Here is a 20239-nt window from a genome sequence, read left to right on the forward strand (position 1 = left end):
TTCTCCCTTACACACCTGATAAAGTATGTACCAGTGTAGGTATTGTGTAGTAATTGAAGGCCATGACTATGTACTCCCCGACTGAGACCGATATCAGCGGTGACCATTATACAGGTCATTGATTGTCTAAACGTCGTTAATCTAAAGGTAATTAAATTCTGATCGTTTGTCTCTTTGTCTGGCTGTCTGTTGCAGATACACTGTTCGCAGTAATTAAATGTTATATAGACAAACATCTAATGCACTTAAGAAACTTGTTTATTTTAAGATTTTGCATGATTTCACACGCTGATTCAATATTAGTCCTTATTTGGACCTTTGATACTTTTATGGATACTGACTGAAAATAGATAACGAAGAGAAGTCTTGATAATTGACGTATAATACTAATACACCCCATCTCCTTTTCTACACAGAGTAAAGCTAATTGTTGCATGTCAGTGTTATCAGCGTGAAAATCAGTACGGAAGACATTTTTCAAGACTGAATAAGAAATCTTATGCATTTTCTTAAGTATTTTTTCGGCATAGCCATATAATATTCTTTTGGCCCCGGATATGACGCGACAGGTAGCGTTACTGGTCAAGATGAAGTATGTGATTGGTCAATGTAGAGGTAGATGCAAAATGCAGATATGCAGTTAAAAACGAAACAAAGTTAAGATTGAATGCAAGCTGAATAAGTGGATGTATCTATTCAAATGACACATTAATAAAATTATATTCCTCATTCAAATGAAGTCTTATTATCACCAAAAATGATTCAAACTGATATAATTTTGTTATCCGTGCTGAAACGCATTAGTTCGTTGATTTATTTCACCAGCAGTTTTACATTATAACTACCAGCATTAAAACTATGCCGTTTATCTTTTTTAAAGATATTTCTTGTTTAATCTTGAAAAGCAGACTGGTAACTTTCATTCATCATTCATCAAATTGAAGTTAAGGTATTGTGTAGTAGATGGAGAAACAAAAATATTTTATCTTGTGATTTGCTAGTAAGCACATTGCCTATAAGTGAACGTCCTGAGTAATGGAGACTGACAGCTGTCTTTTGTTTTGTTTTGGTTCACCTGAAAGATTGGAAGTGATTATGTCATTACTTGTAGAATTAACTTGTGTTTGTGAGACTGACTTGGCCAAAGCATTTGTACAGGGAGTTTGATCAGTGATGTGGAATATTTGACAGCAGATATAGTGATGTGTCTGCCTGTTCCATGTTGAGTTTTTTTTTAGTACAATGTACACTGTACTTAAATGTCTGTCTGCCTTTCGTAATTGTAGTTGTAAGATGTACGTGTCTTTTGGTCTGTGAACTGTGGTGTAGGATATTCCATGGCATATGAATACTGATGTATTTGTCCATTTTGAAGAAATCTTTTCTAGTTCTTGCCGACATGCCCATTGTAAGGGGAAGCATGTAGGTTCGGTTTAATGAATTTTTAGTTCCCTTCCAGTGAAACCAGGGGGAATATAGGTTTCCTCTCTGTCCGTCTATCTGTCCATCTGTCCATCCGCTCAGTTTTAAGCACATTTCTCAGCCATGCTTCAAGGTATGTTGCTGAAAGTTGGTATATATAACTCAGTATGAGTACCTACATATCAAGTTTGAGTTTCAGGGTTTTGGGTCAAGGTCACTGTTACTATTTTTAGCGGGGGTCGGAAGGGGACATGTTTTGCTTTAGCAATACCCAGCATGCTTTTTTTACTTGACTTTAACGTCTGCTTGGCCTTTGGAATTGAGACATATCAGGATCTTTGAGATGGAATACTTGATCCGTCTTGTACGGATGTGTTTGCCCTCTTTGTATGCGTGGCCATATTTGAGATATATGGGGGGTCTGTGAGTAGGCATTTTTGACAATATTTGTGTATCTATCCTGTATACAGGTGGTTCTTAGTTCAAATCTCATTGTAGGGATATACAAATCAAACACAGCCTGATCTGGGGAGGTCTGTAGTGTTATCTATGTCAGCCTCGTCACAATAAATTACAACTTACCCCAATACTCTCACCTGTCTCATTCTACCTACATTCTATGCCATTTTGCAGTTTATAATCCTGATTGATTTTACAACAATCTGGAGATCGAGGAATTGACAGAAGTGCTTATAATGAAAAGGCCCACTTAGCCAGGAATCAATGATACTTATGTAGGTCACGGTGGGAGTCACAGCAGGGATGGCGATCAAAGGGAGGAATTAAGAGCATTTTGTTTCAAAGTTCAGGAAACAGACGATCAAATATTTCCAATGTAAAGGTCCAGGCTTATAGAAGCTTGTGTAGGCTGTGTGTGATGTGGAAAAGATCCAAGTTATTAATTTGAAATATGAATCTAACTGATGTATGATAATTTGTGTTGTAATTGCTACTGGATATATTCATTTGATCACTGTTGTTGATTTGTCTTTTACATCTCCACAACAGCTAAAGTTCACATACAGCACCTTTAAAGTCTACGTTTGTGAACTTGAGTCTCCAGTTTATTTCAGTTTTATCAATCTCCAGTGCAAATTTAGTTCTCTAACTGGAGATATTGAGACTGGATCGAGACTTACCTGATATGTTTTATTCTAAAAAACTGAGTTGTGTTAATCTGTTTAAGCTGCAAAAATGATTGAATTTATTAAAACCAAAAATCTTCAATTTTCAAATAATTTAACCCCTTGACAAGTACATTGTATGTGTTTAAAGTTTAGGGTTCCTTTGTTTGTTTGATTGACTTATTGTCCACTGCCTTGTAGCCATCACAGATATCATTATCTGCCAGAGGACAGTTTAGGGGGTCACTCGCTGTTTTGTAGTCCAATCAAATTCAGCGGGAGAGTATAATCTTCTCCCACAGTTCTATCTATGTGATAGTGAGTGAAGCCTGATGTATGACCACCAATATATCCACACAATCTTATTAAGGTATTTTGTTATTTTCTTTCTTTCTCCTTTACATCAAGTGCTGCCGTAGTTCAGGTATAGCACATCGACGATGCAATATCATGTGAGGATGTCTGTTTCAGTCTCTTCAGGATTATGCTGTTCTGATTGTGTCCTTGAATTTGTCAATTAAATTCTTTATCCCATTTGCTCTGGATAGTCTAGAGCACAATGGGCCTCCCGTATGTTTTTCAGCGAGGTAGACACCAGCTACTACAAGGAGGCCCAACCTAAAAATGGCCTTGGCTATTTGGCTGTTCATTAAAGGCGATGAAGTCAGCAACACACGAACAAACAGTAATTGCTTTGAAATATACACTTTCTCTTGATTCAAGTCTCCTTTAGTTTAGAATCATAAATTTGGTTGACATATGTTTAGTTTATGACTTTAAAACTGAAATGTATGCAGTTTCTTACAATGACGGATACAGACAAAGCTGAGATTGGTGTCATAAAAACATACAACAGTAGCATAGAATGGTCATTTGTTATAAATCTTTGAGATTTTCAGTTATCAAAAATATCAATGAAACTCCTTAAATAGTTGCTTTGAAGTGATTTATGAGCGTCATTTTGGAGAGATATATACGGTATAAGACTGCTTTCTGATCAATATAATTCCAATGAGCTTATTTTATGGAATGGCGAATTCCTTCAATATTATATAGAAGTTGATATGTGTGAAGTACATTGGTATGTGTGTCAACAAGGAGGCTAGTCACAAGGGAGTCAATATCTCCGCCAATATTTACTTCATTGCCGTATTTATGATGCAGATTGAGCCCTTTATTGACTACCATCTTGTGAAGTTCCAATAGATACAGTGATTTATGGTCTCACAAGTGTCCAATACAAGCCACAGGTACAGTTTAATATCAGTACAGAAATGTTAGCTGATTTCTCTCCTGAATCGTTGTTTGTTAAAATTGGTAATTTAATGTGTAGAGAAAGAAGACACATGTTACACACTTATTTTGTGTCTGTTTCAAAGTTATAGGAATGAAAGTTAATAAATGCGTTCACAAATCTTTTTATACATATGCATCAGTTCATTATTATTTTTATTTAAGCATTGATGTTGATATTTTTTAGTTTCATTTAAGCATTGAACGTAGCGCGCTTCATGGAATTTGCCTCTGTCCAGTTGGCATTCATATTGACTATGAATGCCAACTGAAAGCCGTTCAATGCTTATATTTACCATCTGCGATTTTTTATTTGTCGTGCGATTTTTTTTTGAAATTTTCTAATTCAATTTCATTTGGCAGTTCATAAGCTGGTGAACTCGCAACTGAATTGGTAGGGTTATATAGTGGCAGTGCCACAAATATATGGGTATGAAAGAAAAATTGTTTGCAAACTGTATGAATGAATCTGCATTGCTGATTCTTACAATTGCTTGCAAATAACTTGTTTATACCCCTATGAAACTGAAAAATATTGAAAATAATGCTTATAATTAATTTCAAACTGTATTTTAATTTTTAAACATGTTTTATATACAATTTTACTTATTTGATAAAGGATTCTTTTGAATAGATCAATACGTAACATACATCAAGGTCGTAAGGTGACGTCAGGTGATTTTCACAACATTTGCATTTCTTTTTTCATAGAGGTATGAAAAGAAAGACTCAGCCAATCAGAATACTGCATACAAACAATGGAAAATTAATCTTATATGCATCAATTCACAATTTTTTTTTTCAAAAATGGAGAAAAGCAATACAGGTACTTGATTTGTGCTTTGGAAGTAGAATAATATGTAGCTTTGAATGGAACTACTATGTAGAATTGAATACTGTTTTTGAATACATATATACATACACGTTTATCTGAATTCAGTGTCGCATGCTGCATTGAATGTATTGAACAGAGCTGTGATGTAGCCGGGAATGGGTATTTGGATTTAGAGTTGCTTGGATCGTTGAATACTGCATCAAACTTAATACTGGACAGAGCACTATACAACATTGAATGGGGAAGTTCGAATGCTTCATCGAATATGTAACAAATGAGGATCTCAATGTAGCAATGCATCATGTCATCTGACAATGGCATTCATTGTGCTTATGACTGTCATTGCTCTCACAGTGATAAATTATTTGCAATATGGTAAATATAAAATCTTATAAATAGTCTGATTTGAAAACAGATTCACCATACAGCAGTTTTGTAAATTGTGCATATTTTTTTTTATATTTTTGAGTGCAGAGACAAAATCTTATAAGTGTATACTACACTAAAAGTTAGCAATTTTAGTTTGTTCATTAGAACTCAGAAAAATATTGACATCTATGACATTCATGAAATTGTAGCAATGTTTGAAAGCTAACAATAAAGGTCTTCACGCGCGTAAACGACATGGCGTATTTATCGAGCACTCGAGGAAACCTCTTGTGATTGAAGATTGATCAGTATTGGTGAATTTGGGTACAACAATCTTCCCTAGTCTGGTAGCGTGGGTCAAGTAGGTCTTTAGACTGTTTACCTGTTTAGATGTTGAGCAGATTGGAAATCAATTAAAGTGTGAAAAGTCACATCTGTATGATCTATTATCACACATTCATTCTCAACAGAAATATTTTTCATTTAAAGTAGCACGCGGCATTTCATATTCTAGCTTGACCTACCATGTATATATATGTAATGTTAGACTGTTTATGTTACCTTACAGTTTTATGTATGCAAACCATTATTTCATAGTCAGCAATTCTGGAAAATAAAGATGTAGAGCCATTCATGAAAATGAAAAATTCAAAAAATGAAGCAAGCATTCTTTGTGAAGGGATGTGAAGTATGTACAGTCAAACCTGCCTTAAAGACCACCAGTCTATAGTCAAACCTGACTTAGGGACCACCTGTCTATAGTCAAACCTGTCTTAGGGACCACCTGTCTATAGTCAAACCTGTCTTAGGGACCACCTGTCGATAACTTAGTCAGACCTGCCTTAGAGACCCCCTGTCTATAACTTGGTCAGACCTGCCTTAGGGACCACCTGTTTATAGTCAGACCTGCCTTAGGGACCACCTGTTTATAGTCAGACCTGCCTTAGGGACCACCTGTTTATAGTCAGACCTGCCTTAGGGACCCCCTGTCTATAGTCAGACCTGCCTTAGGGACCCCCTGTCTATAACTTAGTCAGACCTGCCTTAGGGACCCCTGTCTGTAGTCAGACCTGCCTTAGGGACCCCCTGTCTATAACTTAGTCAGACCTGCCTTAGGGACCCCCTGTCTATAACTTAGTCAGACCTGCCTAAGGGACCACCTGTCTATAACTTAGTCAAACCTGCCTTAGGGACCACCTGTCTATAACTTAGTCAGACCTGCCTTAGGGACCCCTGTCTATAACTTAGTCAGACCTACCTTAGGGACCACCTGTCTATAACTTAGTCAGACCTGTCCAAGAGACCCCCTGTCTATAACTTAGTCAGACCTGTCCAAGGGACCCCCTGTCTATAACTTAGTCAGACCTGCCTTAGAGACCACCTGTCTATAGTCAGACCTGCCTTAAGGACCACCTGTCTATAGTCAGACCTGCCTTAGGGACCCCCTGTCTATAGTCAGACCTGCCTTAGAGACCACCTGTCTATAGTCGGACCTGCCTTAGAGACCACCTGTCTATAACTTAGTCAGACATGTCCAAGGGACCCTCTGTCTATAACTTAGTCAGACCTGCCTTAGGGACCATCTGTCTATAACTTAGTCATACCTGCCTTAGGGACCTCCTGTCTATAACTTAGTCATACCTGTCTTAGGGACCACCTGTCTATAGTCAGACCTGCCTTAGAGACCACCTGTCTATAGTCAGACCTGCCTTAGGGACCACCTGTCTATAGTCAGACCTGCCTTAGAGACCCCCTGTCTATAGTCAGACCTGCCTTAGGGACCCCCTGTCTATAGTCAGACCTGCCTTAGGGACCCCCTGTCTATAGTCAGACCTGCCTTAGGGACCCCCTGTCTATAGTCAGACCTGCCTTAGGGACCCCTGTCTATAGTCAGACCTGCCTTAGGGACCCCCTGTCTATAGTCAGACCTGCCTTAGGGACCCCCTGTCTATAGTCAGACCTGCCTTAGGGACCACCTGTCTATAGTCAGACCTGCCTTAGAGACCACCTGTCTATAGTCAGACCTGCCTTAGGGACCACCTGTCTATAGTCAGACCTGCCTTAGGGACCACCTGTCTATAGTCAGACCTGCCTTAGAGACCACCTGTCTATAGTCAGACCTGCCTTAGGGACCACCTGTCTATAGTCAGACCTGCCTTAGAGACCACCTGTCTATAGTCAGACCTGCCTTAGAGACCCCCTGTCTATAGTCAGACTTGCCTTAGGGACCACCTGTCTATAGTCAGACCTGCCTTAGAGACCACCTGTCTATAGTCAGACCTACCTTAGGGACCCCCTGTCTATAACTTAGTCAGACTTGCCTTAGGGACCCCTGTCTATAGTCAGACCTGCCTTAGAGACCTCCTGTCTATAGTCAGACCTGCCTTAGGGACCACCTGTCTATAGTCAGACCTGCCTAAGGGACCCCCTGTCTATAGTCAGACCTGCCTTAGGGACCCCCTGTCTATAACTTAGTCAGACCTGCCTTAGAGACTACCTGTCTATAGTCAGACCTACCTTAGGGACCCCCTGTCTATAGTCAGACCTGCCTTAGGGACCACCTGTCTATAGTCAGACCTGCCTTAGGGACCACCTGTCTATAGTCAGACCTGCCTTAGAGACCACCTCTCTATAAGTACCAAAGCCAAACTTGCTGTAGAGACCCTCTTTCAATACCATCTAGTTGTATACACCTGTCTGAATGACAACAACAAAATAAAATTTATTGAACTAATTGACAGTAATTATAAACAGATGTGAAATGTGTGAAAAATAAACCATTAAAAAAGAAATTACGCTGTTACGATACACAATAATTAGAAGCAGATTGCCAATTGATATCTGGTTTCGATATTGGAAATAAAACTGGTTGCGTATATGTAAGATTAAGCATTGATAAGGTATTGTATTTATGGGTTAGATTTAACACCACTGTATGGACAAATCCATCATTGCATTTTAATGTGATCAAAGTGAGCTCAATGTTTTGGCAGATCGATTTAGGTAATGCAATACCAGAAACAATACACTGACTGTTCTATAGGTGTGTATGTGACATTCCACTGTTTCCTGTGTCAGTTTTCAGGTTTCACAAGGGTGATATAGAACCAGTACGTCAATAATAGACTTTCTAATATTGATACTGGTTTTCTATTTCCCAGGTGAGGTACGTAGTCCATTTCTCCCTGTTGTATAATGTTAGACTCCACCAGTTCATGTTGGGTTTTGGTGCTTTATCTCTTTTAAGTTATGAATATTTTATTTCTGATTATTGATGAAGATTTATAAAAAATGGATGTTTTCAGAGTTTTGCAGGCTTCGTGTGCTTATGAATGCATGTTTTGACCATACTACACTAATAAAAAAATATATTTTCAAAGCTTGGCAGAATGCTTAAAGCTTGTAACTGAATGATTTGACTCTGCAAGATTAATGAAAATGGATTTTCAGAGCTTGGCAGACATGCAGTTACAGCATATCAAGAGCATTGGACATTAATGTATTGGCTAGGAGTAATGAAAAATTCCTGCCTAGTGACCTCACTTTGTGAGTTAGTAAGGCGATCTATACTGGCCACTTTTACACTACTCCCCCTTCACAAAGTTCTTTAGCTCCAAGGAAGCCTCTAAATCTCCTATAGTTCACACTTGGAATGGTCAATGGCACCAAATCTGTTACTGGAAGGAATGATAAAAAATTCCCTGCCCATAATAGGCTTCGAAATATCCAGCTGTTGCTCTCTGAGTGGACATATCTTACCACTAGGGTAAAGGGGAATTCCCTCGAGCTCTAGTCTGTAGTGCCCACACTGAGCCTTGGACTAGCAACCTTTTACTTTCTGAGTGGACATTCTACCACTAGACTAAAGGGAAATTCCCTCTAGTCTGTAGTACCCACACTGAGCCTTGGACTAGCAACCTTTTACTTTCTAAGTGGACATTCTACCACTAGACTAAAGGGAAATTCCCTCTAGCCTGTAGTGCCCACAAGGGAAATTCCCTCTAGCCTGTAGTGCCCACACTGAGCCTTGGACTAGCAACCTTTTACATTCTGAGTGGACATTCTACCACTAGGGTAAAGGGAAATTCCCTCTAGCCTGTGCTGCCCACACTGGGCCTTGAAACAGCAACCTTTTACCTTCTAAGTGGACATTCTACCACTAGACTAAAGGGAAATTCCCTCTAGCCTGTAGTGCCCACAAGGGAAATTCCCTCTAGTCTGTAGTACCCACACTGAGCCTTGGACTAGCAACCTTTTACTTTCTGAGTGGACATTCTACCACTAGACTAAAGGAAATTCCCTTTGAGCCTGAGCTGCCACATTTACAGTGGACCCTCGATAATCCGAACACCTTCGTTCCCTGTCCAAACCGTCCGGATTACGAGTTTTCCGGACTGCCGAATTTCGTGTACCAGGTCAAAAAAAAACGTCGTGTAAGATTTATCTCCCTTGATTATATACAATCCGGGACGTTTCATAAACACGTCTAATTGTCAGACTTTTTAACAATAAATATATATATGTTTCTGATATGATTCTTGTTTTGTTTTGTAGAAAGTAAAAAATAAACTATGTTTTTAAAAGAACATGTAAAGTGAAAGTTGTTTTATTTATAGCGGGCATATGTGACCTACAAACAACACACATGTGTCATGTCCCGGAGGTTCACAAACAAGTAGAAATTACAAACGTTAAATACCTTAAATAAAATACCCGGATTTTACAACTTACCGTCAGTCCATGTTTTTTTATGATTTTTACGTACCAGAAACCCCAAGCTATCTATTTAGAAGTACGCGACCAGCGAGAACCACCCAAGATGTCCGATAATTATTAAACCCGTATTCACTTAACAATGTGACGCTTACTTAAGAATTTGACGACTATTGACTAACTTGTGTGTAATCAACCCAGTTCTTGTGATCACTGCTTAATACGTAAATGTGTATGTAATTAATAACATGCTTTCAATGAGTCATCGTTTCACGTAACGGTGTTACAAAGCCGATATCCGTGTTTACCCAATACAAGTGCTAATGATGTTAATTACCGATCATAAATTTATTACATGTATTTGAGATTGATTAATTATCGTATCACGTACAGTATGTTTGTGCATAAATTCTGTAACATTTAGGTCGTAGAGAAAAAGCAATGTACCGTTATAAAAACAAAAGCTACACATTGTAACACAGGTAAACACCCGGGGCTATGACCTGGCAGCGGTCGCTATGACTATGCACAGTGTCAAGCGATAGTCTGTACAGCTGTCGACACGGGTGACTTGCCCCGACATTTTTTTCTCCTCCTGGTGAAAAAATTGTCCGGATTATTGAGGGAAATTTACTAATGAAAAGTACGTTCCGTTCCCAAAATGGGCTTCCGGAATCGGAATCCGAATTTCCGGACTGGTGAGTACAAATAACGTTACGGAAATCCGTTCCCGTGCATTTCCGTCTGGACTGTGAGTTTTCCGGACTATCGGCGTCCGGATTATCGCGGGTCCACTGTACTACCACTAGGCTAAAAGAAAATTTCCCTCTAGCCTGAGCAAGTAAGATAATGCTCTCCACGTTTACACTTGAATTTAAATGATCTTTTTGTGTTCTCTTATCACAGGGATATGTACATGTAACAATGTCTCTAGGGGAGTTGTGTACACTATATTTAATTATGAATCTCAAAAACATTATCACATACCCCTGTGCCGATATTTTACATGGTATTGAATTGCGGGTAATGGAATTTTAAGTTTAAAACAATTTGGACCACTTTGATATCAGCTGATTACAGAGTAAAACTTCCATGATCAGTATATATTTATATTGGATGAAATCTGATAGCCACACTGTTTAGACTTAATTATTTACATATAAATGTTTTTATTGATGGTATCAACTACATACTATTCAGTCCTGACGTTGATATTTGATATATCTGGTTCATTTATAGCCGACAAACCCCAAATTTAAATATTTCAGACAGTACAGATATTTTACACTACACATCCCTAGCACATGTTGTGGCGAGTTAAACTTCACCATTAACCAGCTGATATGACATTGATTTTATTTTGATACGACAGATTCAACAATTAAATCAATGGTTGATTAGAAGGACTTCAGTTTAAGTTAAGAAAATAAATATTTCAAGATTGTAGAAAGTTTCCTGTAACCAGTTATCAGTAAAACCTGTATAATCTGGACACCTGTCTAAACAAATCCCTTTACTGGATATCATGCTAACATATTTGTGTATATAAAACCTGTATAATCTGGACACCTGTCTAAACAAATCATTTTACTGGATATCATGCTAACATATTTGTGTATATAAAACCTGTATAATCTGGACACCTGTCTAAACAAATCCTTTTACTGGATATCATGCTAACATTTTTGTGTATATAAAACCTGTATAATCTGGACACCTGTCTAAACAAATCCTTTTACTGGATATCATGCTAACATATTTGTGTATATAAAACCTGTATAATCTGGACACCTGTCTAAACAAATCATTTTACTGGATATCATGCTAACATATTTGTGTATATAAAACCTGTATAATCTGGACACCTGTCTAAACAAATCATTTTACTGGATATCATGCTAACATATTTGTGTATATAAAACCTGCATAATCTGGACAACTGGGTCCTCGAAACCGTTGTGTAATGCTCATTGTTAAAAACATTAGTGGTTTAAGAAGTTGTTAGAATTTAAATGTGACAATTCTGATCAAAACTTAAGGAGAAATCACCATATTTTGGAAGGGTTGATAGCTATAAACTTGTTCAAAATTCTCTTTAAAAAAACTCTTTTTCACTGTGTACAATAAATTTCGAGACATTTACAGCAAGGAAAATGATAATAATAATAAAAAAAAATTGAATTGTAGCTATCAGAGTTAAAGCACAATTCGGTTTAAATTTATTTAGCATTTAAGTATTATGTAATCATTATCTTAATTGATTATTTGAATGTTTGTACATGTCCCAGACAACAAGACAAAGTCACCTTGTCAAATACAGCATAGAAATGTGTTCTATATGATAATAAGACAGCTATCAATTTGTGAATTACGTCCAGCCTTTACCTACCTATATAATATCTGTAGCTCTGTTGCACTTTATCACATAGCTCCCCCACTGTTTTACTGAAAGTCAGAATATTTTTGCTCTTCTATGATGCAAATAGCGCACCATCAAACTGATATCAGACACCGTTATTGCTCCTACTCATCATACAAGACATGGCCTAAATTTCATCAATATTTCTCTGACTTAAGGAAATCTCTTAATTAAAACATTTCCATAGTAATTAGCATTATTTGATTTTAAGAAGAGTCTAGGAACTTTTCTTAAATTCTTTAATGCCTTACTATAGAAATTATTCCAAATTAACATACATCCAGTTGCTTACAAATTGACATGATCTTCAGTTTGATGAAGATGCATTTATATATGGTCAGTTTTTCTTAGATGTAGATATACAGTTTAACACTGAAAGGCAAACACAAGTGGTCACTGTTTCCAATATTATCTCTGACAAGAGATTTGTGATTATTAATTCACGTTTGTTTTCAAATTGGAACTTTGGGATCTACTTCAACATAAAAAAAAAATGTATTGGAAGAAACGACACATTCATTAGCGAAGTTAATGGATAGAAGTGACATTTTAACAAGTTTAGAATTTGTCTCAGAATGTTGTGTAAGTATTTCTGAATTTGATTGCGGTTAATTGGGTGTATTTGGAACTACGTTCCTGTACCTCCCTCAAGGTATAACAGGTATATGTTTACTCAGGTATGACGGGGACTAATTGGGGTAACGATATTAAGTGTAGCATTTAAACGTCCAATTTGTCAATTAAAGTGACATACCTGTCAGTTTTCTGAAATTTTGTTAGGAAAGAAAAATTCTTCGGAGAATTTGAAAATTGAGTGTCATACTGATTGCCTTCATTCAAGCTATGCAACACAGTATTCTGATTTCAAGCAAGGGATGTTTGGAAGGGTAGCAGAGAATACAATAAACAAGAAATATCTTTAAAAAAGATAAATGGCATAGTTTTAATGCTGGTGGTTATAATGTAAAACTGCTCGTGAAATAGATTAACGATATTATGCGTTTCAGCACGGATAACAAAATTATATCAGTTTGAATCATTTTTGAATCAGGAATGTAAGTTTATTGATTTGCCATTTGAAAAGATTCATCAACTTATTCAGCTTGCATTAAATCTTTACTTTTTTTCGTTTTTAACTGTATACATGCATTTTGCATTTACCGCTACATTGACCAATCACATACTTCATGTTGACCAGGAACGCCACCTGTCGCATCATATCCGGGCCAAAAAGAAAATTATACGGCTATGACGAAAAAGGCAGTTTTGGGTAAGATATGAGGAGACTGTTGTCACCCATCCAACCAACCATTAACATTGTACAAAAAAAAAAAAATAAAAAAAAAAACCCATAGGTATTAAAAGAGACTATTTAAATTTTTAAATAAGATATTTATGATTATTTTATATTGAGTTAGTATACATTTTTGTCATCAAATCTAGAGTCTAAAACAGTACAATGTACAGTGGCATGTTTATCTTCACAGCTCTTCTGCCATCCCGCTGAAAACCAACAGAATTGTACACTTCCAATGGCTAGCATTCACTGAAGCATAAACAATTTTCCAAATGACTGGTTTACATAGGAATAACTACCCAGGACATTTCTCATTTGTATGTTGTGGTTGATTGATTCGATACATTTTATATCATAACTTATGATTTCATTTTCATCGTTTCGTGATCTTCGTATAGAAAGTACACTGTTTACGGTTGATTTGTTCAGGGCTCGTGCGATATTTGCAATCCATTGGATGATATTTTATGTATGGGTAACGGTTTTCTAGGGTGATACTCATATTACTGCTGTAAATTCAAAACCTCCTGGTGAACGACTGACAATGTATTGGAATATTGGTCAATAAATGCTAATAAACATATTGGTTTATATAACATTTGATACAGGGTTAACTATCATATGGGTAGCTACTCAAATCAGTGTTTATTTTCACCGACTGACAAAATGCAGTCTGCAGCAATTTGGGTGATAGTTTTAAACATAACTCAGTCCTCGTTTCACTCATACCCTCCAAAAAATTACGACTATTAGGTTCAATTGGGAGTGTAACTTTCAGTCCCTCAACCTCATTCCCACCTTCTTCCCATCCCCACCCCAAACACACTCCTGTTAAATAAAACTTTGTCTAATCAAAACTCAACCCTTCATCCCTACCTCAAACACACTCCATGGTGAGTGCTGGTAAAAATACTGTATAATCGTGAGTTCAACCCCTCATCCCACCCAAAATGCAATTCTGGCGGAAAAATTAGAGTTCAACTCCTCATCCAACCCCGAAAACACTTCTGGCAGAAAAATTATTCAGTTCAATTGAGAGTTCAAGTCCTCATCCCCACCCCAAACACAATCCTGCTGGAAAAATTACTCTATGTGATTGAGAGTTCAACCCCTCATCCCTCCCAAAACACACTGCCTGAAAAATTAGTGTAATAGACAGTTCAACCCCTCATCCCCACCCGAAACACAATCCTAAGAATTGATATAACTTTGCTCGCAGTTCAACTTCTTATCCCCATTCCCTAATACACTTGAAAAATTACATCAGCAGTGTTTGTAAGTTTTCCCACCCTCAAATTACATCAGCAGTGTTTGTAAGTTTTCCCACCCTCAAATTACATCAGCAGTGTTTGTAAGTTTTCCCACCCTCAAATTACATCAGCAGTGTTTGTAAGTTTTCCCACCCTCAAATTACATCAGCAGTGTTTGTAAGTTTTCCCACCCTCAAATTACATCAGCAGGGTTTGTAAGTTTTCCCACCCTCAAGAACTGTTGGTACTCGTTCAACCCTGATACTCACACAAACACATGGCTTAACTGTTATCAGTCATTTTAACTTTTGTATGAAATAGTAGCGGTTTCTCTTTTACTCATAGTAGACTTACCCGGCATACTGTAAATGTGGTTATTTTCGCGGGGGGATTAATTTCGCGATTTCGATATGTAAACTATACGCGTTGGGGTAATTTTCGCGATTGATCCACATGCGTTTGTAGTTCGAGATTATGCAAATTGATATCAAAATAACACGCGTGGGGGAAATTTTGGCGATCAAAAGGACTTAGTGATTAGTGTAAATTTCCCCCTCGCGTAAATTTCCACGTTTACAGTATTCAAATGTTATAACATCACAACACAAACTCTATAAGCATAATGTGTACCAGTCTATTGAATGTGGGCCTTTCTATTGGAGGTAATCAGACCAAAATATTTGAGAAGTTTAACCCCGGATGCCTCCCAACCTTAGCAACTATTGAAATGCACGATGTAATTGTATAGAAATGAACGATTTGTTGGGGCAATAAAATACATAAAATTTGAAAAATTAAGGTTTTCCATTAAATCCTCTCCCTCTCTCACAATGTCTATTTCTTTACATATTCATGTAGAAGTTTTATGGTAATTGATACTGAAATACAACTAGTAGACTGGCCCCCTGACTCTGGAATAAAAAAAAATATCATAAATAAAGTTGTGCTTTATGATTTTGGTCACTAAGGTATGTCTTATTATGTTCCAAACTAGGGGGAAATAATTTAATGTTAGAATTTAGCTGGGCAATTCTTTACAAAAACTGGTGGCCAACTGTCTCTACAACCAGGCCTGGTTTCATCAATATTCCTAAACTTCAAGGGAGGGGGTAAACTTTGAATTTTCCTTAGGAAACCATTACATAATTTAAGGACGGTTCCTTAAGTATGATTTTCCCTTAAATCCTGAAATTCTTTCCTATGAAAAAATGTTTAGTTAAGGAATTTCCTAATGTTAATCAGGAGCGTTGATGAAAGTGGGGGCCAGGATTTCATTGGTGGCTTACATTGAAAGGTTCCGTTTTTTATCCATATTACATTTCAAAGTTTATTTAGCAGACTGATACATAAAGTTATGATACACATACGGTCTGGTGTTTATACCTATATAACGACATACCTGACGCTCTGCCAAATCCAGGTACACAGATAGCCTGACACAGGTATTTACAACACCTGTCATTTGATATCTTTGACCAATGTGAAGTTTATTTCTGTCAGTTCTAATACAATGTCAAGCGATCTAATCATCGAGTAGGTTTCCCTATGAATTCAGTGCACGGCTAGGAATCGTATTCAGATATTTCTGTTATATTGTATTGATGAGTGGGTAAACTGCTATCAGTCATTTCTCAATACAGCTTACGATTGAGAAGGGAAAAAAAAGCTCTTATAGGTCTCTAATTATCTCGTTTTGATAATAAAAAATCTTTTTATGAACAGACACAAGATTCAAACATATCAAGAATTGAAGAAATTGTATAAGTAATAAGTATAACCAGCAAGGTTATGAGCTATCACTCTCAGATCATTCTATAAAACTTTGGTTGGCAAAAAATACCCGGTAACTTTACACAATATACCAGGTTTTGTTAAGTGTGGTTTTAATTGTAAATAGTGTATAAAATGATACAGTCACCTTCTAGCTTCGCACAAGGGAAAAGATTTCCATGAAGCTCAGTCAGTAGTTTGTTTTGTTTGTTCAATGCTAGTTTTATCACCCCATGAACAGCTACGGTCATTTTGAGGTCTCCTTGTAGTAGTTGGTGACTACCTCACTGAACAACATATGGGAGGCCCGTCAAATGCCATCCAGAGCAATAAGGGTAAAATGTCTTGCCCAAGGACACAAACACAACAGCACTGACTGGCCTGTTTCTCAGCCTCCTGAGAAACAAGGGTATGGAGCGTCAAACCATGCAAAAGCCACCTCAGTCAGTAGAGTAGCAGAGTGGCCCCGGTAGAGATTCACTATTCAATATTTCCTGTTACACAAGTTTAAGGTTATGATTGAAGATAATTATTATTTTGCTGTGTGGTTTTTGTAAGAACATTTTCTTGATGAAATGAAAAAAATCTAGTTACTACATTTCCAAGTGCTAATCAATTCTGATCACCAATGACATCACACACAAAAAAAAAAAAATCATAGAGCTCGAGACTTTGAAGATTATAAACGGGGTCCTGGATAGAGAAATCACTAGTGGGAGGCTTTTAGTAGGTATTCACATACCGTATATGACCTAATAAGAGTGCAGGGCGACGGTAATTGACAGTGGGGGCGCTCTTATTAAGATTCGTTATTCTTAAGTTTTATGAAACAGACTATACCTTATAGCAGAATACCCTGGCAAGGCTGTGGAAACGGTAAAATATTCAGTCATAAAAATATTCCAGATGAAGAGATGTCTATTCATTATAATATATTAAGCTTAAACATCACTTGAATATTCCTGTAAACTTGTAAACCAATTCCAGATATTCTTTAGACCAGAGCACGTGTGTTCCACCATTTATGTTCAAATGGAACTCTTTTGTGTTCTATTTATAGACACACTAGTGATTTCCCTAATAATTTATTTACAATGTCTTTTACTAGCTTTCTAGCTGTTCTTAACACCATTTAGTTAACAACATGCATTAAGTCTTTTACTTGATCTTCAAATAAATATGGTAGTTATTGATAAGTAATTTGTATGTATGTTTAACATTAGTTTTTTTTTCTACTGACATCTGTATCACTGAATAGACAAAAAGTGGCAAAAACTTCTGTTCCAGTGACTTAATTGGGTGAAGAAAATGGAACACATAAAGTAGCAAAACATGGGCTATTAGTTTTGAACACCATTCTGACACTCAGACAAAGATAGATTTTTTTCTTGGGGAAAAAAGGTAGGGGCGCCCTTATTAGGGCAGGTGCCCTTATTAGGTCATATACGGTAGTTCCTTTGGTAATGGTTTGTTTTTAGTTTTGAAATCATATTTTCAATCTAGCCAATCTGTTGTGAAGTATTTAGTCAAAATGATTGTTGGTTAAATGTCAATTTCTAAGGCTTGCAAAATCACCTTTTATGTAATTTGTGGTTCCATAGCGACTGTTGCGCAACCATGCATAAGCACTGCGATTATTTCCTGTTAAGCAGTACAACATAACCAGACACCAGACACATCATATTATAGTTATTTAATTAGATTAATGGTAAACAAGCCTTATTTCCTGTAATTGACAATTTAGAAATTAATTTCAGAGCCCAGTCCAATCCTTAAGGCAGTGTCTGTCATTGAGCAGTAATAAAATCCATTTTCCCATTTTTATATCACATTTAATGTTATTGCAACCAAAGAAAAATTGAGGTGAAATACCTACGTGAGTATATTTATAGCAGACAATCTAATGCCTCCAATGTTTAACAAACCCATGTAATTGCCTCTTAAGGGCCCCGTAAAATCCATTTTGGCTCTTTTCAAGCATTTAATAGTGTAAAATACTAAATTATTGGGGGGTGGGGGTCATAAATAAATTGGTATGTTCCTGAGAGACTGGGTCTACCTCTCCATGTGATTTAATTCTACTTCATTCCTCAGATCTTTTATAAGTTTTATACTGCGTGGATCGGTTGGTCAGTTTTATATGGTGAAGTAGCCGACTACCGTGATCGGTCAGTTGTAGTAAAACCGCGTAGTGTTATAAGTAAGGAGCTGCAACCCGTAACTGGTAAGTTGGAATTAAATCAGATTAAAAAAAACTTCATTGTTAATTTAGATTTTCTTAAATACTCTGTTCAGAAGACATTTAATTATTATTCAAAGGCTAATTTCATTTGGTAAAACCAATTTAAGGCGTTATATACCAATCATTTTCGAGAATCTCAAGGAAATTTTGTTTTTGTCAGACAATGATACAATGAGGCAGCTCCAGGGATTATGGCCTACAACCTATTTCAGGTAATTATAGAGATAAAATCCTTGTTAAATGCTTATCCATATGAATTACAGTTCGATCAGGGGTATAGAAATACACAGAAAAGTTGTCAAATTCTTCTCTTTATAACAGTTTTTCAGGACTTTCTACCATGATTATAGTAGCTACAGATAGTCATGCTGTAGTAGTACACTGACTTTGTAGAGATGTACTTTGATATCTGTCTGTTAAAGTGATACTGAGGTCAGACGTCTTGTCATCGTTCATAAACTTAACAGGGATGTGGACCTGTTTATCTAGGATCCCTGTAAACTTTGGTGTTTGTCCGACAAATCTTGTAAACTTTGGTGTATGTCCGACAAATCTGTAAACTTTGGTGTCTGTTTGATAAATCTGTAAACTTTGATGTCTGTCTGATAAATCTGTAAACTTTGATGTCTGTCTGATAAATCTGTAAACTTTGATGTCTGTCTGATAAATTTATAAACTTTGGTGTCTGTCTGATAAATCTGTAAACTTTGGTGTCTGTCTGATAAATCTATAAACTTTGGTGTCTGTCTGATCAATCTATAAACTTTGGTGTCTGTCTGACAAATCTATAAACTTTGGTGTCTGTCTGATCAATCTATAAACTTTGGTGTCTGTCTGACAAATCTATAAACTTTGGTGTCTGTCTGATAAATCTATAAACTTTGGTGTTTGTCTGATAAATCTATAAACTTTGGTGTCTGTCTGATAAATCTGTAAACTTTGATGTCTGTCTGATAAATCTGTAAACTTTGATGTCTGTCTGATAAATTTATAAACTTTGGTGTCTGTCTGACAAATCGGTAAACTTTGATGTCTGTCTGATAAATCTATAAACTTTGATGTCTGTCTGATAAATCTGTAAACTTTGGTGTCTGTCTGATAAATCTGTAAACTTTGGTGTCTGTCTGATCAATCTGTAAACTTTGGTGTCTGTCTGATAAATCTGTATAAACTTTGGTGTTTGTCCGACAAATCTGTAAACTTTGGTGTCTGTCTGATAAACCTATAAACTTTGGTGTCTCTCTGATAAACCTATAAACTTTGGTGTCTGTCCGACAAATCTGTAAACTTTGGTGTCTGTCTGATAAATCTATAAACTTTGGTGTCTGTCTGATAAATCTGTAAACTTTGGTGTCTGTCTGATAAATCTGTAAACTTTGGTGTCTGTCTGATAAATCTATAAACTTTGGTGTCTGTCTGATAAATCTATAAACTTTGGTGTCTGTCTGATAAATCTGTAAACTTTGGTGTCTGTCTGATAAATCTATAAACTTTGGTGTCTGTCT

General features: G+C 36.7%; 1 protein-coding gene across 9 annotated transcripts in view; it reads left to right on the plus strand.

Annotated features, from left to right (window-relative positions):
* The window catches only part of LOC117332479 (anucleate primary sterigmata protein B-like), a 118774-nt gene that overhangs the window by 7229 nt on the left and 91306 nt on the right, over window positions 1-20239 (plus strand). The window contains exon 1 of one of the 9 annotated variants that reach the window (XM_033891400.1): window positions 18911-18946. The exons of the other annotated variants lie outside the window; for them this stretch is intronic. Within the exon in view, the coding sequence (XP_033747291.1) occupies window positions 18926-18946 (21 nt within the window). The 5' untranslated portion in view covers window positions 18911-18925. Of the gene's footprint in view, window positions 1-18910; window positions 18947-20239 lie in introns of those variants that run through there. 9 annotated transcript variants of the gene reach the window in all.

This window comes from Pecten maximus, chromosome 8 (assembly GCF_902652985.1).
Source record: "Pecten maximus chromosome 8, xPecMax1.1, whole genome shotgun sequence".
Lineage (NCBI taxonomy): Eukaryota > Metazoa > Mollusca > Bivalvia > Pectinida > Pectinidae > Pecten > Pecten maximus.